A 23,816-nucleotide genomic window follows, 5' to 3' on the forward strand; every position below is an offset into this window, starting at 1 on the left:
AGTAAGTATCCGTGTAAAGTAATCCTTGTGGGAATTTTCCGGAAAATTCCCACAAGGATTACTTTACACGGATACTTACTACTGGAATGAAACTACACTCCAAGTACTGTTCTTTCTTTCTTTCTTTTTTCAGTGCATCACACTCACTCTCACTTCATACTATAACTCTCTGCCTATGGATATAATAATCGATTCCTTTACTATTTCTGTCTCCGATGAAGGGAAGTCCTGGATCTTCCCAGAAACAGCTGTAAGACTATCCATAAAATATATTTCCAACTTTACCATTGCTGTCTTTATCTTTTTATATATTTATACATATATATATATATATATATCTTTACATATAATTCCAAGAGAGTTAGAGGTTGTGAATCCAACCAACTAAGGGATAATATCTATCCAATATACTGCTGGCATAATACCCAATTATTCTTCACAAGTGTTTTTTTATTGTGTGGCAATTACACTCCTGAATGTAATAAATGGGTGAGGGTAAAAATTTATTTTACTCTTAATTTGTATGGCAACAAGAAAACGGAGGGAATCAAGAGGTCATATTCATCAACTTTTTAGACGTGATATAATGTTTATTTATTTACTTTTTAGAAAAGAACAATTATAACAATATACATAGATGTGTAACAGATTATGCTTTACATATATAAAAATACCAGTAATTATTAAAACAGAGAACAAAGAAAGTAGAATAGTTTCTTACAGCTGTTTCAGCCAAGAGGCCACAGTACCCCCACTTTACTTCCATCCCTTCAGTGAACTGAAGTATTTGGTAGATAAAATTAAGGTACTTTGGTGTGCCTCTGGGCTTCGTCAAAGAATTTAGAAAGTTCATCAGGTTAAGTTATAAATATAAATACATACATATATACACACTTTTACATATACATATATATATATACACATAAATATATATAAATACATATCCATATATTTATATATATATGTATATGCATGCAACGGAATCAATTATTATTATTATTAGGTGTATTATATTATTCTTATTAGATAAAGTATAAACAGAGGTAGGAGAAAATTATCAAAAGAGAAATAATAGTGGAATTTAAATAGTCAATCTAGCTTAATGGTATTGTAGTTTTGTAGGAATGAAAAGGTATATAAATGAGGAATACACACACACACACACACACACATATATATATACACACACACACACACATATATATATTTACGTACAAACACACCCATAGGCACATATATTTCATGTGTTGAGAAGGGAGGATTACTATAGTAGTTCGTATTTTTCTTTTCATATAATCATAATTATACACAAACACACACACACATATATATATATATATATATATATATATATATATATATAAACATGCGATATGTTTTCTATTGAGGGCTTGAGACAAAGGTCCACAATAAGTGGGTTAGAGTTTATATTGATACTTGTGACATTAGTCGGTACTAAAAGTAATAAATTTCAAGGTATTAATCAAGATACTTTATTATTTTCCCTTACTTTTTGTTTATTGAGTTGCTGAAACCCTGTGGGAAGTGGGGAGGGGGTTATGGTCAGTCCTGTAATCTAATTGGTCATCTATTGTTTTGAAAGGCCCTGACTTTGTTATTTTTGGTTAATGGATAACCTGTAACATAAACAACAAAGTACGCAAAAATATATAAATGTATGCAAATAAAAAACATATATTCCAAGGTTAACTATTAGTAGGTAGGATAGTAAAAATCAATATAGGGGCTTGACTCTATTATATTATATTAAATTAAGTTGTTAAATTACGAAATATATAAGTAAAATGTGGATGAATTTATATATATATATATATATTAGTATTTTAGGTTAAAGTGATATTTCTAAGGAGATGTGGTTTTAATAGACTGCATATGAAAGATAAGTTATTACAAAGTTATTAAAAAACAGTATATAATAACACATGTATCTGTCTAATTAGGGAATCATTTGCATATTTACTAAACCATATAGATAATACAGGGTATAAAATTATATGTTGGAAGTTATTCAGACCAAATTCAAATAGGGGACAACAGACCAAAAGTGACCATACGAGTTGTTTATCCAAGTTGTTTATCCAAGTTGTTATTTATCATTAAAATTATGTTTAAAATGAATTCTCTGATAAAATACATTAATTACAATGCTCCATGCAACAGTGTTGAGTTACTTAATTAATGAACCAACTCAATATATATCTTTATATATACTCTTTTATATATGTACCTACATATTACTAAATTGTCATTATTTATCGCTAAAATTATGTTTAAAATCTATTTTACCTGACAAAATGCCTCAAATGTAAGGCTTTTATGTAATAGTGTTGAGTCACTTAATTAATGAACCAATCAGTCCTTTAAAATATTTATCCGTCTATTTATTCAGTTAATTATTTTTAATGTTATAATTAAGTGGTATGGGGGGTGGGGGTGGTTAACTATAAGTAGAATGAAGGGAGGTAACTCTGGGTTATTAAGATCTAAAATCAGAATAATAATAATATACTCAAATATTCAGGTCCATTATTAACTCAATCAATTTATTTATCTATTGGTTCTGCAATAGGGTTGCATATCAATGCCTGTATCTATATACATAGATATGTATATACAATATATATATATATATATATATATATATATATATATATACACCTTTTTGAGCGTAGCCGTTGCCAGTACCCTGTGACTGGCCATCATGCTGGTGGCACGTAAAAGCACCCACTACACTCTCGGAGTGGTTGGCATTAGGAAGGGCATCCAGCTGCAGAAACTCTGCCAGATCAGATTGGAGCCTAGTGCAGCCTTCTGGCTTGCCAGTCCTCAGTCAAACTATCCAACCCATGCTAGCATGGAAAGCAGACGTTAAACGATGATGATGATGATGATGATACACAATCACACACACACACATATATATATATACTAGCTTATATAAAAAAAAACCTGATTAAGTCCAAAGGGTAGTACTAGATAATGCTATTACTTTATATACTTGTGGGGTGTAATTTAATGTAAATCATAGGCTAGTTAATGTTTATCTGTTAAAGGTACCAGCAACAAACACAAACACACATACCCAAACCTACATATGTGTGCATATATGAATATATATAGATACACAAGTGCATGCACATAGATACACATATACACACATACCCACATATATTAATACAAAAGTAGTAACAATAGTAGTATATACTCACACATACATAGATATAATTATAGCTAACTTAATATATACCCTATTTTATATACCTGCATAATTATCATATATTATATATAATACAGTATAACATCAATAATAACTTGAATAATAATAATTACTATTATGTCAGTATGGGCTTTTTAATACTAGGTGCTAGTCGTATTTGGAAAAGGTTTGCCCAGTTTTATGAAGACAGGAAACGTGTTCTTTAAAGCTATTAACAAGCAGAATTTTAGCACCAATTATAAAGAAAATTTCCTTAATACATAACATACAATTTCTATTATATATTATATGCTGGGGCTGTTGTTAATATTTTCCAATTTAAATTATAGTTAATTCCCCCATCCTTAAGTTCCTATATATATAGCTACTTAATCCTGTAGAATTCCTCCTATTTCTGTTTCTAAATGTATAGTTATGATAATTAAGCCTCCGTTTCATATTGTTTTTGTTGCACCCACACATACCTTGCTGTCATATTGTGTACTTACTATACATTGATACAGTACCTCCTTTCTAATGCAGTTATTATTAAATACACAATTATTACTTATTCTACAATCACATGTTCTCTGTGGCTGTGTGGGGTCTATGTTAATGGGGTTGACAGGTATTATATTATTAGTTCTGTGGCTATTGTTGATCCCAATAATGTTATTCTTGCATATACTATTGTGATCATTAATGTTAGTATTATTATTATTATTATTATTATTATTGGTTAGGATAATTTTATTCTATTATTATTTTCCCTTACATTGTTGTTGTTATTATTATTATCATTATTGTCATTATTATTATTACCTCTGCCAAGGAAGAAGGTTATGTTTCTATCAGCATTGATTTGTTCGTCTGTCCGTATGTGTGCAAAATAACCCAAAAAGTTGTGAACAGTATTCAATGAAACTTGCAGGAAAGGTTAGAAATGACACAAGGAAGAGATGATGAAATTTTGGTAGTGATCCGGGAATTTTTATGGATTTTTGAAGGATTTTTCATTTGATATATTTACTTTACATGAAGTATTACAATGTTACGTTCTTTGATTATCTCCCTTGAAAACACGTTCATAGTTTTTACGTAACCTATGGTGGTGTTGCTGTTTCCAAAGTTTTATTTTCGTTTCTCTATTAGTAATTTTACTTACGCATCTATCTTACTAGAAACTGATGGATAAAGAGATCAAACAAGATAAACAAACAGCAGCGAAACAGTTCAGAAATTAAATGACACTAACATATTCAATGGTTGCTAAAAGCATCAGCAGAGGAGGAGGCAGTGGTAGCAACAACTGATGCTGGACCCTTGAGGGATGATTGATACTATACTGATCACAGAGGGATGTAAAGTAGGTAGGTAGGTTTAGTTTGGTAAGGTTAGGGTTAGGTTTTTTTAAAAAAAATCATATGGCTGTAATTTGTTTTTACCCACCGCCAAGGAGGTTATGTTTTTGCTGGTGTTGGTTTGGGAAATTGGGCGATTTTCAGCATGCGTGTATATGGGTAGAAATGAGCTGCTTGGCAGAGGTCTGTGCTCTCCGAGTGCTTTTCTAGTTATTATTGTTATCACCAGCCATGCTATTTCTATTATTATTATTATAGTTGTTATTATTATTATTATTATTATTATTATTTGTGTTTGTATTACTTCTGTTATTTTTTCTACTAAGATAGGTGTCCAGTTTTCTATTGTTAATTGAGGAGATGATGGTAGCTAGGTTATGTGTTAAATTATATCCTATTTTTATTGTTTTGTTATTGATTATCTCCCAATATTTGTTTTTTCCATTTGTAAAATGTTTGCTAATTAAACTGAAAATTGTTTTTACTATGTTATTCTTGATTTGCACAGCAAAAGGCATTATTAGCCATAGAGTATCCATTTCATTATTTCTCTTATTAGGGTTACTTATATTATGTGTAAAGTCTCAGTTATTATTCTTATTTTTTATATTTAATAATACTATTTTTGTTATAATTTTTACTATTATTGCTAATAATCTTACTATTGTTATTATTATTATTGTTGTTATTATGTCTTATTATTTTTCATGGGTTGTCTTATATTTTTATATACATACATATATATATATATATACATACATATATATATATATATATACATATATATATAAATACATAAATATATACATACATATATGGGAGAATATACGAAAAAACAACAACAGACGAGGACAGGTGGTGTAAATAACAAAAGGATGTATTAGTATGACGCACACATATACATACATATATACATAAATATATATACATATATATATATATATACATACACATATATATATACATAAATATATATACATATATGTACACATATATATATACACACGCACATATATATATACACACACACACATATATATATATATATATATCAACAACATGTGTTATAACAGTATTCTACATGTGACCAGTGTTCAGCTAGGCCTGACATTTCTTTCTTGGTTCGACTACCATCCATGCAGCATCTATATTTCTCCCACTACCTATTAAATCCTATGTCCCAGCCATAAGGCTTTACTTCCACACACACCAGCTTAATTTAATTTGTCCTTATTCGAAAGACACCTGTTGTTATGTCCTGTTTATTGCATTTGTATTTGTGTAACATTTCTCTGTTTTTTTCCATCCTTGTTTTTGTATGCATTCACTGCTTTCTTCCAAGAAATTTAATGCCCTTAGCTTAGTTTTTCCTTGGGGCTGGCCAGATTGGAGATAACTCGAGTATAACAAGCCAAAATTACAAAGATAATCTGGAACTTGACTGAGTATAGAAAACTCCAAATGACCCATCTTTGTTTTCTTTGTATCGTCTGTCTGGATGTTTTGTTGTCCCTTTCTTGTATCACCTGTCTGGATATTTTTGCATTCTTGTCCCATTTTTGTATTTATATATATATATATATATATATATATAAACATACATATACTGTTGTGCCTGGGGAGAGTCATTTTTCTTTTGGTGCCTTATAATTTAACACACTTACCGGTAAAACTTCCACTTATTTCTTTTTTATTTTTCTAAAATTTTCATTGTGTCTTGCAACCATTTCATACATGCTTGCATGTATGTATGCATGTGTGTGTATGCATGTATGTATGTGTGTGCATATGTATTTATGTGTGTACATTTGTATGTATGTATTCTGTATATTCATGTTTGTGTTTTTATGTATGTGCATGTGTGTGTGTGTTTTGCAACTATGTACCGTGTTTGTATGTATGGATGTGCATCTCCATATGTGTGGATGTGTGTCTCCATATGTGTCCGTGTGTGAAGTAAAGTGTGTGTGTGTATATATATATGGTCCTATGTTTCAGTCTTCATTTGCATATGTGTGCTTGTTTGTTCATATAACCTATGTAACTATCCGTCTGCATGTTGATCTGTTTACTTTCATATTCATATGCTTACATACATGTGCATATACATATATATATTCATACACCAACCCACATACACATACATACATCTATCTACATATATGTATATACATACATACATACATACATACATACATACATACATCTACATAATAGCCCACTACTGTACCTGTGTAAATTGTGGGTATGGGGGTATGATATCTACTATGTATATTTCCTATTAACCACTATATGCCCATGGACATATGGCGCAGTGGTTAAGAGCGCGAGCTACTAACCCCAAGATTCCAGGCAGTGACCTGAACAACAACAACAACACCAACGAAAAATACCTAAGGAATGAGAACCCAGTTAGAGAGAGAGAGAAAAAAGAGATAGAGAGTGAGAGAGAGGTATGTATGTGTGTATTTGTGTTTGTATATATATATGTGTTATATATATTTATGTATGTATTATATGTATGTATATTTAGAATAATAAGGTAGTCAGAATGTTGGATGGTTATACTTTTTATTTACATTTTATTTCTTCCCTTATTGGATTTATCAAAAAGTAGTTTAAAGTAAGATTTATTGGCCTTTTTATATATAAAGAATTTTGTGAGGTTTGCCAAGCAAGGGAAAAGAAAGAAGAAAAAGTTTATTTGAGAACAAGGGAGAGGTAAAGAGGAGTAGCTTTTGTATTGGTATAGTCAGATTTGTTTGTTTAGTACTTAGTGGCCTTTTAAGGTGGGGAAGGAAAAAGAATTTTTGTATTTGAATTGGTCAAAGTTTTAATTGAAAAATCAGATGCACTTCCAGGTCTTGTTCTTTTGAATTCATTAAAGAATAGTTATATGGATGTGGTCAACTTTCTTTGATTGAAATTCTAGATGTTTTTGAAATTTGGTAAGTTTTGGTCATTTTAGCCACTACTCTTGATTTTTGTCCAAGGGTTTGTCCTTCAAACTGCAAAATGGACTTTTAAAGAAAGCAATACACAATGCTGTCACAATTACATTTCCAAATTCATCTATTTGTGGTTGGATGTTTTGTTTTGAATATATTTTAAAGCTCCAACCTATAATTTTCTAAAGGAGAAAGAGAGACAAGTACAGAAGAGGGAATGCAGCTGTTCTTATAGAATTTCGGAATCTGGAGTGTTTTGCAAGGTCCAATAACAATGTGGTAAAAAGGTTTTAGTAATGGTTTGAGATCATCTTTAACATACAATCAAATTCATACAGAATTCTCATAGGTGGAGGAACACATGGGAAGAAAGACAAGCAAAATACAAACAACCATTAACCCATAATACTAGACAACCTAGACTGATGAACACATGGAACAAGAGACAGGTGAAGAACAAGCAACACAGAGACTATAACATAAAAAATCATAATGAAGACACAAGAAACCTACAATATATGACCACCAATCCTATATGGCTCAACAAATGTAGGAGATGGGAAGAAAACAACTAATATGGACAATGAAATATATACAGACAACATGAACTGTTCCTTCACTCACAAAGACGCCTGAACCCCAGAAATAGAAATTGGAGCATAACAATACAACCCATTTTTAAGGGAGAAAATATTACAACTGTGCTCTAGACCTAATACAGTAGAAGTTCCTAATGAACCCAGAAAACACATAGACCCTAAAATTATAAATTCATCAAATAGAGACCTCAATGAAAATGAAATGAGTCTCTTACTAAAAAGTTTCAAATTTACCCTCACACCCACTCCGAATCTCATAGAACTAAAAACCAATATTGAGAACTTCAACCATCACCTCTGTCTTCTAGAATTCTTCAACAACAAGACAGTAAAAGATGAAGCAATCATAAAAAAAAAATCTCATTTCACCCCCTTCGAAATTCCCTCTCAGTACCTGTAACTACAAACAGAACCTTCAGGAAGGAGAAAAAGAAGCTTTACAAAAACTAAAGAACAACAATTCAATCACCCTGAAGGACGCTGACAAGGGTGGGGTGATAGTAATCATGGACACAGACTACTACAAAGAAAAAATACTAGAAATTTTAACAGATCAACCATACTATAAGGAAGAATCAAGACACCCAGAAAAAACAACACTAAATAAAATCAGGACATTAATTAACGAATACCAGGACTCCTTCACAGATAAAGAAAATAAAGCAATTTCTATGGATTGCCCAAAATCCACAAAAGTTCCGAGATACAGAGGGCCATAAATGAACAGAGGAGTCAATACATCAAAACACAAAGACCCACAGACCTCAAAATGAGACTGATAGTTGCTGGGCTCCAGGCCCCAACACAACAACTGAGTCGCCTCTTGGACATACACCTCAAACTTTTATACCCATTAATACCCAGCTATATAGAGGATGACTTGGACTTCCTCAAATACATCCCAACCTCTATACCAACATACCGCATACCTTAGGCCTGGAAGTGGTCAAACACTGGTAAGAGAAAAACAGATGTATAGATCAATGTTTCAAAACAGACTTCATCACCAAAGCCACTCCTCTAGTACTAGAAGTAAACACCTTCAGATTTGATAAGATATACCAACAGATAAAGAGCATGGTTATGGGTACGAAATTTGCACCCTCATATGCCAACTTAGTCATGGGTTACCTAGAAAGTAGACTTTATGAGGAAGTAGAAAAACCTTTGATCACAACTTTAAGGAAAACATCATGAAGAAGTGGAAGCACTACCTCGATGACTGCTTCATTTTTTTGGGATAAACCAAAAGAAGACCTACAAACATTTCACAACACCCTCAACACACTGTATCCCTCTATCAAATCTACAACATAAATCAGCTACAATGAACTACCATTCCTAGACATTCACTTCAAAATAGACAACTCCTTTGTCACACCAATATTTAAATTTTTACCCTTACCACCCCTCACACATCAAAAGGAGCATCCCATACAGTTAGGCAAGATGCATTTGTACCACAATAACTGACCCACAAATATGCCAAGTTAGACTTGATGAACTCAAAAACTTCTTACAAGAACAAAATTACCCTGTGAAACTTATAAATAATGGAATCTCTAAAGCAATGAAATTAGACATCATACAACTTGAGACTCCAAAAGAAAAAAAAAGGAACATACTGTTCCATTTACTAACATACAATCTTGGAATAACCAATATTTTTCATAATATACAATCAAACCTACCAATATTCTTATAGAGCCCCAAAATGAGAAAACTGACAGACAAAAGCTACCTGTGAAATAGTAACCTTAACAAACAACTTACAAGAGCAACATTCATGTCAGAGAATGAAACAGAATTCTCCACAAAGGAATGTAGAAACAGCAGATGTGGAATATGCAACAACAACTACAAACATATAGATGGGGACACCCACATAAAATTTAAGAGTGGATTCTTATTCAGCGTAAATGTAAATAGGAACTGCAAGATGCAAAACCTCATATACTGCATTACTTGCCCTAAATTCAAAGAGAAGTATATTAGTGAAACCAATAATTCCCTTTGACAATGCACAAGAATCCACAGACAGCACATCTGACAAGAGGAGCTACAGAAAATTCCATTAAGCAAACATTTGGAAATATGTGGAGAACAAAAATTCAATATCTTCCCCTTCTACAAATGCTCAAGGAACGACCCAAACTGCATCACTCTGGTGTTGGTTTTGCCATCAAGACAGAAATAGCTACATTCCTTCTTTCTCTACCCAAAAGTATTTCTGATCGCATCATGACACTAAGGTTAGAACTTAATGACAATACTCATGCTACACTTATCAGTTGCTATGCCCCAACCATAGCCACCACTAAGCAGGAAAAGGAGGAATTTTACAACCAGCTCCCTGATGTCATCTCCAATTGTCACCATAGGGATAAACTTATCCTTATGGGTGACTTGAACGCTCATGTTGGTACTGACTATCAGGCATGGGAGAGTGTACTTAGTCGGCATGGTGTAGGTCAAATGAACTCCAACGGTCTGCGTGTGCTCGCTATCTGCAGGGAATTCAGTCTAAGCATCACAAATACCATTTTTCAACAGTGAAATTGTTGTAAGACGACCTGGATGCATCCTAGATCTAAGTATTGGCATCTCATAGACTATGTTAACACAAAGAAATGAGATATTAGGGACTTTAATATTACACGTTCTTTTCATAACACGTGCTATCTCTCAGACCATTCTCTTTGCATAGTAAAGCTATGTGCCATCTGAAACACATGAGACTACAGAAGTCATCAGTGCCTAAGCTCATTAATGTTCTGCCTTTGAAAACTGTTGAAAAGCATGCTGAGCTCTCTATCAAGTTGGACACTGCACTCAACACTGTTGATATCAATGATGACATAGAATCATCTTGGAAGGCTCTGCATGATGCAACACACTCTGTATCTGTAAAAGTACTTGGACATTCTGTTTGTAAACATCAAGATTGGTTCAACGATAACAACACAGATGTCCAGCAGTTGATAGATAAAATGCACAGCTCTCACAGCACTTGGAAAAATGATAAGGGCTCATCCAGAAAAGAGAATGTCTACAAGAAATGCAGAGGTCAGGTCCAACATGCTCTGAGACAGATGAAGGAGGCTTATTGGTCTTTCAAGGCTATGAACTCCAAGAAGCTGCAGACAGAAAGGATTCTAAAGCGTTTTATGATGGCCTCAAGAAAGTGTATAGTCCTCAAGAGTATGGTGTTACTCCTATTTTTTCATCAAATAGAGAGACACTGCTGACTGACAAATCTGACAGCTTGAACCGACAGAAAGATCACTTTTAAGCCGTGTTGAACCTCAGTCACTAATGACGACAGTCACTGGAGCCAACCTTTCTGGAAGTGGTAAACTCTATTAAACAGATCTCTTCTGGTAAAGCACCTGGCAGGGATGTTATCCCTCCTGAAATATGGTGGACAGAAAGTTTTTAAGAAACTGCATGACCTCTTGATAAACATCTGAAAGGTAGGCTGTGTACCACAGGACTTCAAGGATACCTCAATTCAACATCTGTATAAGAACAAATACAACAGAAGTGTCTGTGTTAATGATTGTAGAATATTGCTTCTGTCTATTGCTGGTAAGATTCTTGCTTGACTCATTCTTGACAGGATCATCAAACACATTGTAAATGATATCTACCCAGAATCACAGGGTGGATTTTGCTCTGGTTGTGACATTATCGACATGATATTTTCCTTATAATCAATTTGTTTACATTTCCTTTCAAAATAGTATGTCTTAGATAATACATGTAACATGTAAGATACACATCAAATATGGAAGACAACATGTAAGAAATATATTCTTGAAGTGTAAATATATATATACTCACAGTTAAATTGTTTATAGCTTCATCTACTATTCTTATTCTATTGAACCGTAAAAATAAAGTAGTCAGTGAATTGAGTTTATATACAACATCAGGTATCTGAAATTAAATGCAAGAGAAATAAATTTCATGTCAGTAATGATCTCATCTATAGTTATTAATTATTTGATATTGAGCAAACTCAGCCTCAACTTTTTTAAAACACAGCAGTTTCAAGAACTAATAAGGAAGTAGTGTTGCCACCATATGAATTGTGAACTGAAACTTAGAGCTTTAAATAAAAAAAAGTCAAACATGTCAATGGAAACATTTTAGCTTTGCAAAATAACTACAAATCAGATTGAATGTTTATAATATATTATTATATTTAAATCATATCAAGTTTCACTGAAAAAAACAATAGAGATTATACCTGAGATTGTAAAAATACACACACAACCAAACACGTATTATATGAAAGGATCCTTTAAATGGTCAGAAATTTAGGGACACCCTAATTGAGAAATTTGACAAAAAAGAAGAGGAGGAACTAGACTTGTAACAGAGTACAACTGGGAATTCCTGTGGGACAGCTTGCTGAGTGCCACAGACCAAATCTGTGGCTGGTAGAAAATCCTAACCAGAACTAGGGTGATGTGGTGGTAGAACGATGCTGTAGACAAGACCATTAGAGCAAAGAAACAGGACTGGAAGAGTGGTGGTAGCAGGGAACTTATATCAGGTAGCTAGGAAGGAGGGTAGAAAACATGTATTTAGCCACAGAAGCAGAAAGGAGGAAGTTTACCAATGTTCTGCATTGTGAGGACCAGAGACTTGAAATGTTTCAGATTGCAAGATAGTGTGTCAAAGAAAATTATGATGTGGTAAGAGAGAAATGTGTTTGCATGGATGATGGGTCACTGGCAGTTACTAACTGTTATGAGAGAATCCTGAATACCCCCATATGACTGAAGGTGGACTCATCAATTACAATAAATAAGAACAGAGTGAACTGTCAAGGAGTAGTTGATGGTGTTAGTTCAACTGTGTTGGGTTACCGTGCTAGTTCAATGCATGTTAGTTTAACAGTCGGTAGTTGAACAGTGAGTACTGAGTATTGTGCCTACATTTGAGTAGTAAAGAGTGTTCTGTGTTAAAATATATGTCTGTGAGAGGTTATTTTTAGATAACCACAACCAACTATTTATTTGTGTAATACCATTTTAAACCAGATGTGTATAGCCACGTCATAACAGTAACTTTGCAAAGAAGGAGGCTTGGAAGTGCCATTATGAAAGACTACTAAATGTAGAGAACTCATAGGAGAAGGAGAGTCTGCTTAGTGTGGATCCAACAGAGGGACCAGCAATCTGAATAAACAGTAGCATGGTAGACAAAGCCTTGAAGGATATAAAGATGGGGATGACCACTTAGATGCTTAAAATATCTGGTGATGTGTACTCGGTGCAAGCTATGGACACATAAGAAGTGCAGCAATATCAGAGGAAGGTTAACTGGGAAAATAGTTTTGTGTGTGTGGAAGGTGCACAGGTACAATTAACACTAAAAATGTACAGAAAATAGATTCCATCAAATGCTAGTGGGGTAAGCAAGAGGTAGTTGATAGCTTCTATTATCTAAGTTAGTAGCGGAGATGGATGCTCTGAGAGTGCAGCTACAAGAATAAGAATAGGTAAAGTTCAGAGAGCTCCTACTTCTGTTGGTAACAAAGGGCTTCTCCCTCAGAGTAAAAGGCAAATTGTAAGATGACTGTGTACAAACAGTTATGCTACTTGGCAGTGAAACATGGGGTGTGGCCACAGAGGATATGTGTAGGCTTGAAAGAAATGCAGCTAGCATGCTTCGCTAAATATGCAATGTCAGTGTGCATGTACAACAGAGTGTGAGTGTCTTGGGTATAAGAGGTATCAGATGTGGTATGCAAGAGAGATGATGGCACTAGTATGGTCATGTGACACATATGGATGAGGAGAACTGTGTAAAGAAGTGCCGATCTCTAACTGTGGAGGGAACCTGTGAAAGAGGTAGACCTAGGAAGACATGAGATGAGGTGGTAAAGTATGATCTTAAAACATTGGGACTCACAGAGGCAATGACTAGTGACAGACTTTTAGTCATGACCAATGCCATCTACACATACATATACGTATATGACGACTGACATGTGTGCATGTAGGTCTCTGTGTGTCTCTAAAATTCTTTGTCGCTCTGTCTGTCTGTTCCCTATGTATTTTCAAACAGCTTGATCAAATCATCTTTTACAAGGTAATAGTATTACACTGCCCCTGAGTGTCAACATGTAATTTTCTTTTTTCTTTTGATTTCAATAAAAACAATATAACATTTTACAGAGATAATCTTTTTATAGTCAACTATAGCACAAAACATTTTATACAACGATGATGTCACATTTTGTATATGAGTGTATGTGTGTGAGTGCATGAGTGTGTATGTGTCTGTTTCCGTGTTAGGTACATTATTAAACACACACATCTACACATACATATACATATGTGACAACTGACATGCGTGAATGTATGTCTGAGTGCGTCTCTCTCACTATATAGTACTACATCCTACAAATGTCAACATGTAATGTTTTTCATTTTGATTAGAACAATATAACATTTCATAGAGATTAATCATTCTATAGTCAACTATAGTCAACTATAGTACAGGACATTTTATATGAGTGTGTATGTGTCTGTATGTGAGTATGCGCATTCCACGTAGGAGATAGTAAAGGACGTTTTATATCACTACCAACCCCACCACGTCACATTTTGTATATGAGTATGCATGTGTCTGTGAGTATGTTTGTGTGTTTCCGTGTTATGTAAGTTATTAAACACACACATCTACATATACATATGTGATGACTGCCTTGTATGAATGTATATCTGTGTCTCCCTTACTATTATATGAATGTGTATGTGTCTGTGAGTATGTGTGTGGCTCAGTTTTTGTTTCTTATTCTACAGCCACATCAGCAATCCAATGTCAACCCTTCACTTTCTGCAACATTTCAACAGTTCACTTCCCTGTTGCTGTCTCCCATTGTAGCCCATTTGCGGAATGTACCCATTTACATACAATATCTCCATTACATCCACATTCATTCGACTGTCAACCATAAAAGGCTTTGTATTAAATGCAGCGCCGACTGCAGCAAAGGAGAGTATACCCACTGGCAGCGTTTTGGTGTGTTCAAAAATCACTTACCCCACCAAGCCCAATTTTCCATGACAGGTTAGGGCCTGGATTCCTCCAAACAGACACATGACATGTTCCTAAGTTGAATTAGCCCAATGTTTTGTTATCAATGTTTCACTTTCCCATATCACCTGCTTCAACATAACTGTAATATATATACAAACTATGTCATTTTAATCCCAAGCAATGCTGGATATCTCTGGTAGTATATATATATATATATATATAAAAAAACCCAAAAAAACTGGCACTCCATCACTTATGACGATGAGGGTTCCAGCTGATCTGATCAATGGAACAGTTTGCTCGTGAGATGAACATGCAAGTGGCTGAGTACTCCATGGACATGCCATACCCCTTCACATTCAGCGTGACACAGAGTGCGACAAGGCTGGCCCCTTGAAATACAGATACTACTCATTTTTGTCAACTGAGTGGACTGGAGCACCGTAAAATAGAATGTCTTACTCAAGGACACAACGTGCTGTCAGGAATCGAACTCATGACCCTGTGATCACGAGCCGAATACCCTAACCACTAAGCCATGTGCCTTTATATATATATAAAATGTATATGTGCAATCCAAATATAAAGACACAGAAAGGCTTTAACACATCTTTAATGATCAGTTACAATTGTTTCTGTACCAACTCTGCTTTCATTGCTAGTTCATGCAAAAGATCAAAGAGAAAATTTATATAATATTTGTGGTTTTAAACATTAGAGTATCACTTCCTCAGACCTGCATCAAAGCTATGGTCTTACATTATGTATCTCACAGGTTTTGTATCTTGCTTATGAGGAAACAAAAGTAAATAAATATGAAAATGTAAATAGACTGTGAAAAAATGGACAGGGAGATTACAGTATCAATACCAAAGTAGATGAAAGTACGGTTAGGGAATGAAGAAGCAGGAGAAGATGAGAGAGAAGGACAAGAACAAGAAAAAGTAGAGGAAGTAAAGGGAGAAGAATGAGAAAGTGATAACAAATAGTTGGTAGGAAGAAAAAGGGTGATGTGGACAATAACAAGTGATTCAACTGTTATAATCTTGTTTCTATTCCATTATTCATTGCGGATCTCTACTTCTGGTCTTCATTTACTTCTGTATCACTTCCTTCCACAGTATATAAATTTCCTAACGCAAGTTGCCTTGCTCTTAACATTGAATAAAACCCTCGGTTGTTGCATCTTCTTATTCAATATGATTTTATTCAATCTTAAGAATGGTAATGGAGTCAAAAGTCTTCCAGTAAACACTTCTTGACAAGTCATCTGAAGATTACAATTATTGGTGAAAAATGTTACACATGCACATCAAGCAAGCAAAAATACCCACTGAATTGCATTTAGCCATACTTCTACTTCTCTACAGTGCTAAAGCTTACCAAGTTGTTGAAGAGTGTAACTCATTCCAGGAAGTGCTCAATCTCCTCAATAAAAGTTTAGCAAGAAAACCTCTTCTATTAAAGCTCAACACAGACTATGTAACAACAACTTAAGCAGAAGACCAATCGATAGAAAGCTTTCTGTTAGACCTGAAAAATCTTGCTAGAAAGTATCGTATAAATCTCTAAGTATAGAACAACACCGTGACTTATTAATTTGCAACACTTTCATCTCAGGAATAAATTCATTGACCATTTGTCAATGGTGACTTGAGTCTACTGCAGATGACCTAGAATCATTGGTAAAATTAGCTTTAACAATAGAATTGGTCAACGAGAAAGCAAAGAACTTGTCAAGAATGAATCCATCATGCCCTCCAGTTCAGGCAGCTTCAGGAAAATGATCCTGCTATTGGTGTGGTGGGTCTATTCATTCAAAATCAACATGTACAGCCAGGAACTCTACCTTCCACTGGAAAGGACCCCGAGGAGCCATTTGTATGACAAAGAAACCAACTTCTTCCAAACGGAAGGTTGCCATGATCAGAACAGAATGTAATGTACATCCTAAAAATGATTCAACCAACAATAATTTGCTTCAATTTTTCAGCTAGCCACCACTGAAGATCAAACAAAACTCATTGAGGTTAGAATAAATGATCAAACAACACAGGCTCTACTGAATACTAGATCAGGCAGGACCTTTATTTAACTGGATCTGGCCAAAGAATTTGAGTTTCCTTTAACAATGTCAAAACAGCATATCCTTTTAGCCCACAACAGGCAATTTAAGGTCAATGGAACATGCTTAGTCACATTAAAGTGGGATGGATGTTATTACAAAGCAAGAGTGTATTCCGTTGGGTCACTCATAGCGCCTATTGTAATAGTGATGGACATTTTAAGATCGTACAAAGTGCTAATGCTAAATCTAGATGGTAATAAGGAGCTGATTTCTATTTCTGTTCTGTTCTTCTTAAGGAATTAAGTTGCTGATGTTTAAGTCTGCTACCTGGTATTGATACATCCAAATTAACATCAATTGTCATGAAATCACAAAGAACTCACTGTTATAGAGAGCTCATCAAAAGTGAAATCAAAAGCATGTTAAAAGATGGAAGTAGAAGCATGTGGCACATGCAGTCATTCATTGTATCAAGAGGGTTAAGGCTAGAAGTTGATTATTCCAACACCATAAATTGCTTTAGTCCTATTGATGCTTATCCCACAGCTTACACATATGATTGTCTTGAAAGAATTACATCTACTATCGACTTGAAAGAAGCCTACCATCAAATTTCATTGTGTGAAGCGGATTTTCATTTGACGGCTTTTGGAGTCTGTAACAATCTGTTCAAATTTACTCACCTACCACTTGGGTGCACCAATGCCGTTGCCATCTTTCAACGCATTATGGATTCATTCATTCATGATAATTCTCTTCAAAAGACTTCTTGTTACATTAATGACATCATTGGAAACAAAGAAAAGGGAGAACATGACTAATTTGGCCATGGAACTCGTAAAGGATATGCCACTTGGAACTGTGAGGTTGCTACATTATTGGACAGCCAAGAATTTATCCTTTCAGCAAACGAGGTAAAAAAACTTACCCATCACTGTAGGATCTGCTGCAAACTTAAGCCAAAATTCCCTCGACCACATCAAAAATCTGTCATACATGCCACCTGAGTCTGGGAACAATATCTATTGATTTTGTTGGACCTATGGCCAAATCCTCCAGTTTTTCTCATCTTTTAATGAGTGTGAATGAATATTTGCATTTCCTCCTTGCTTTTCCGTGTAAGGAAATATCCAGTGAGGTGGTCATTGAGAAGCTAACTGGGCTTTTTTCCTTATTTGGAAGCCCTAATGCAGTTCACTCAGACAGGGGTGCTCAATTTGAATCAGCAAAGTTCAGAGGTTTTCTATTGGAGAATGGTGTAACCAAGACCAGAACCACTCCATATAATCTACAAGGGAATGGCCAATGTGAGTGGATGAATGCTGCTATATGTGAGTCTGAGAGACTGAGTAGATGATTGGCCTCAGCTTCCATCAGAGCTCTTTTATGCACAGCAACCAATGAAATGTCTCATGAAAGAAGGTTTACTTTTCATAGAGCCTCTAAATTCAGGCTTGACCTGCTGTCATTCTTAACTAAAATTCATTCAACAGATTTACATTGAAACCATCTAGCTTTAAAAAGCAATTCACCTACTCTCTTATCCAATTTCTCATGGGTACAATTTAACAATGACTACATCACTACAGATTCAACTTGTGATCTGGCTTGCTATCCCACAGATTCATCATCAGTAAAAGTTATCAACTGTTCTCAGATGGAAACTATTGACAATCTACAGAGTATTCCATCCCAGAGTGACACTGATAGGTTGTACTTGTCTAGAAGAAAGGGTGGGAGAAGTTTGATCTGTTGTCAGGATTGTGTTGAAGCAGAGGAAGAGTGAGCATGAAATAATTAGTCTGGTTTCCACAGTACAGATATTCAGTAAGGATATAAGGATGGAATTTGGGATTAAAAAGTGTGGTATGCTTACCATAAGAAAAAGCAAAGTAGTGTCAACTGATGGTATAGAACTACCCAGTGGTAGTTCAACAAGAGAATCAAGAATGTTGAGATGGATGGATATAAGTATCTGGGTATTCTGGAGTATGACAAAATCAAGGAGAGTGAGTTGAAGGAAAGCTTTAGGAAAGAATACCTAAGAAGAACCAAATTAATTATGGAAAGTAGATTCAATGGGAAGAACAAGATCAGGACAATGACTACATAGAGGTTGTTTCTTTAATGTAATAAAGTGCAGGTGTTGTTAGGTGGACAAAGAACGGGCTTAAGAAAGTGGATAGAAAAAGCAGGGAAGTGAGCAATATTGATAGACCATGTGTACCAAAGAACAAGGGAGGAAGAGGCCTCATAGGATGCAACATCTATGTTATCAACAAGAAAAATAGTCTGGGATGGTACATCAAACAGCAGAATGAACCCTTGTTTACTGCTGTTAGAAATAGCAACACAATACCTCCTGAAAATGTAACACACCCTAAAACATTTAAAAAACAAGATGAAGAGCAAAGAATAAACAACCAGAAAATGAAAACAATGCATAAGTAATACCCCCAAATAAATCAAAGGGGAAGACAAAACCAATACCATTTAATTAAAATATTATATTATATATTCCATCAATATTACAACTACTAACCATTTCTAATGCTTATCATCAATGATTATATATTTAATGGTAGTTTTTAAGAGTCCATTTATATGCATGAACAAATGAAAACCCAGTCTCTATTTTAGCATTTAAGAGACATCTCCTAGAATATAAGATCAAAAATAATTCTTCTAGACAGAGAAAGCAAAAGGAGTTTCCAAGCTTATAAGCAGTTGCCTTGCTTATAATCTTCCACTCCACAGAAAATTTTTTTCTTGTCTTTCAAGTCTCAAACAGATTTACTGAGGCTGGTAGAAGACCTGTTCCTATTATTAAAGGTGTGAATATGGTTAAAGACGCATTTCTTAACAAAATTTTGTGTAGCCCCTGTGTAGAAGAAACTTTTACCCTCATATATCACTTTACATCTGTAAACAACATTCTTTTGTTTACAATACTTTTTAAATAAACATTTATTTCTAACCCTGCAATCACAAAGTTTTTTCATTAGTACTCATATTATTATTCTGTTTCACATCATTACATTCAGTATAATTGCTACTTGACATTTTATCTACATTCAAAACAAAGAAATACATTGGTTCTCATGTTTTGTATATCATTTTTTCAATGATAAGCCTGCTTATAAGCCTAGAAGCTCTTTTTGCTTTCTCTGTCTAGAAGAATTATTTTTGATCTTATATTCTAGGAGACATCTCTTAAAATGTTAAAATGGACTCTTAAAAACTACTATAAAATATATGATCATCATTGATGATAAGCATTAAAAAATGGTTAGTAGTTGTAATATTGATGAAATATATATGATATAGTATAATATAATATAATTTAATATAATATGATATTTTAATTAAATGGTGTACATGAATGTTATGTCTTCTATACGTGGCGTGTTTCTCATAAAGATATCGCTGAAATTCTTATAATAATTTATAAAACTAAATTTGAAATAAAACATATTATCTTAATAGTAATTACAACTTTAGTGTACTTTTAATATAAATTATTTATATACAGTATCTGGTAATGTGTAGGTTTTGCTTTTGTTTACAATGTTTATATTGACCATAGATTATGCACAAATATTGATGACGCAACACCATTATATGGTAATTAACTAGCAGTTTCGATACGTCATATTTTTTGTAGTCTTCAGTATTTTAACAAATGCATGCACAACTGCTTGATGAATGTTACCTCTCTCTCCCTACCCATCTTTTTCTCTCTTGCTCTCTCTCTCTCTCTCCCCGTAACATCTTTTTCACCCTAACAACAACACCACCACCAATAAAAACTATGTATTACATATGCACATGCACAAATATATCAAACATATTTGTTTATATGTATATATATATGAAAAGAATGTTTTTTTAAAACAATGCACACATCTGAGTCTGCCATAGGTTAATCAACAAGTTGAAATGTAACCAATTTCAATATGAAAATTTAAATTAAATTAATTTCATTTCTGTAATTGAATTAATTGGAAATGGAAACGTCTGTAGCACTGGAATTTCATTATATTGATTTAAATATCTTTAAATAAAGTGATGTCTGCATGTCAATTTCTCCATTTTCTTACTTGTATATATGTATAATATAGGACAATCAGTAAGTTGTCATTATAGTACTTGGTGTTTTGAATGCTGGAATGAAGAGCTATGATGCACTCTCATCAGCTTTTAATGGCAATAGATGCTATGAAAAACCATTGAGTAAAAGAGAAGTTACTCTAATAGGTAGAAAAAAAGGAAAAAGATAAAACATAAAAAATACATGCAACCATATTCTCACAAAACCTCCTGCGTTCACAATGTCTACATATGTACACACTCACACAAACATGTATATGTACATGCACATACACACACAAACATGTGCATAAACATACTCATACATACACACAACCACACACACAAGCATACATGTATATATGTATGTATATGTGCACACAACTTCCTCCTCATATACACATATAGAAGACATGTCTTCTATATGCGGCAGTGTGTTGGTATATTTCTTTCACATATATGTATGCAAATATATATGCATATGTGTGTCTATACATGAGTCTGTATATGTATGTGTCTATAGGTCTGTGTACATGTATAGATGTTTGGGTGTGTATCTGTGCGATGGTGTGTATATAGTTATTGGTACAGTATATGTATATGTGAGTACATGTGTTTGAGTGTTTCTCTGTATGTATACATGCATTAATGTGTATCTACAGATGCATGTATCCAAGTGTATAATATGTATATGTACATATGTGAGTGTGAGAGTGTATGTGAGTGTGTTACATCACCTGACAAGGCTCCCTGCACTGTGCGATGCATCTGATGTCATTACATCATTCCCCACCCACCAGGGAGCAGTGCAGAAGGCAGCTGAAACAATTGTTGTGCTAAATAAAGCTTCTAGTTACATTCCATCTTCCATATCAATCATTTAAAATATACCCAACATGCACCTAGGAATTCCTGACATAGAAAGCAATGAAAGTGCTGTAACGTGAATGATGCCTGATAGCCGTAAGTGGTGAACATGCTCTGAAGGCACACTACCACCCAAAACAAGGCTTGGATACTGCATTTTAATGTCTCCTTTCTAAACCTTAATTTAACCTATACACACAGATATATGTAGGTGGTTGTCTATGTGCATCTGTACATGTACACCTATATATTATTTAATCATTTACTCATATTTCATATTCTAAAATTCATATTTTCATTTAGTTTGCTTAAATTTCTTATTCATTTATAAAGAATTAGAATTTTATTGCATCACTAACATTTTAATTTTTGCTAATTCTTAATTCTTATTTTTTAAATTAAAGAAATAAACTTTATATTTAAAATTTTTTTAATTCATCCTTTCATTTTTAACTCCTTAACTTCAGTACTAGTATATTTTCATCATTGGTACCTCAACATTAACCACTGGCATCGATCTTTTATAACTTTTCTACTTCTCACTAAATCTCTTTCACTCTATTTTTCATTTCTTATTATTACACTCTATTTCAGAGTAGAATTGTGTACTTTCACAGGAATCACCAGGAAGAGTTCTGGTTAGCTTCATTACCATTCCTCTCACTTTACTCATGTGGTTTATTGCCTGTGTCCATTGTACTTCCCTGACCACCCACAACGCTATCTTCCTTTAGACATCATCTGCTTTTACTGTAGTGGCTATTACTAATATTTTTTTTAGTTTTGTTAGTCTTGTTTACATGCAAAGCCCTCACACACACACCTTTGTTTTGTCCTATGCAGTCCATATTTTTCTTACTGAATGTAAACCCTTGTGGTTAATAAAGAAATCATTATTATTATCATCTTTTATATTATTGTTATTATTATTATCATTTTTAATATTAGTACTATTATCTTGATTACAGTTATTAGTAGTAGTAGCATTGTTGCTATTGTTATAATCATTTTCTTCTTATTGCTGTGTTCATCATTGTTATTGTTTTTAATATTATCCTCCTGTTTCTTATTTTTTTAATTTTATCACAAAATACAGTTGTACACCAAAATTACTACTCACCTGAGCATTGTAATTTGATACTGGCAATTGTGGGATCACTAGTTATTGTCTACATCACACTTCTTCATCCTCTCAACTATACTGATACCTTGCAGTTCAAGTTTAATTCATTTAATGACTAAGGTCGTTTTACAATTTACTCATTTTACAAATTAAATTTCCCCATTGAAATAAACTAAAATATGATTCATCTGTTCCAGTCCCAAAAATAATTTTTTTACGGGTTTTAAAACAGGAAAGGTGTAGTTACAAGTAAAATGACAGTTATGAAAAAGAGAATGCAAAAGAAATATGTAAACTGGTTTTATTAACAGAATTGCCTTAAAGATAGGATGATTTGTGCACGAAGAAGATGATAGAGTGGGGAGGAGGAGGATTACTGTTTGGAAGGAGATTCTCCTTCCATTAAGAACAATTTCTGGCATTTTCTCTCTCACTTCGCTTAATTTAGGCTTTTTGGACACACTCTCTTCACTTTTTACACTTGC

General features: G+C 33.8%; 1 protein-coding gene across 1 annotated transcript in view; it reads right to left on the reverse strand.

Moving 5' to 3' along the window:
• LOC106873751 (leucine-rich repeat protein SHOC-2-like) overlaps window positions 1-23,816 on the reverse strand; it is a 705,478-nt gene that overhangs the window by 505,770 nt on the left and 175,892 nt on the right. The window contains exon 6 of the mRNA XM_052973213.1: window positions 11,969-12,064. Within this exon, the coding sequence (XP_052829173.1) occupies window positions 11,969-12,064 (96 nt within the window). The remainder of the gene's footprint in view (window positions 1-11,968; window positions 12,065-23,816) is intronic.

The sequence above is a fragment of the Octopus bimaculoides genome, chromosome 15 (genome assembly GCF_001194135.2).
Source record: "Octopus bimaculoides isolate UCB-OBI-ISO-001 chromosome 15, ASM119413v2, whole genome shotgun sequence".
In the NCBI taxonomy this organism is placed as follows: domain Eukaryota; kingdom Metazoa; phylum Mollusca; class Cephalopoda; order Octopoda; family Octopodidae; genus Octopus; species Octopus bimaculoides.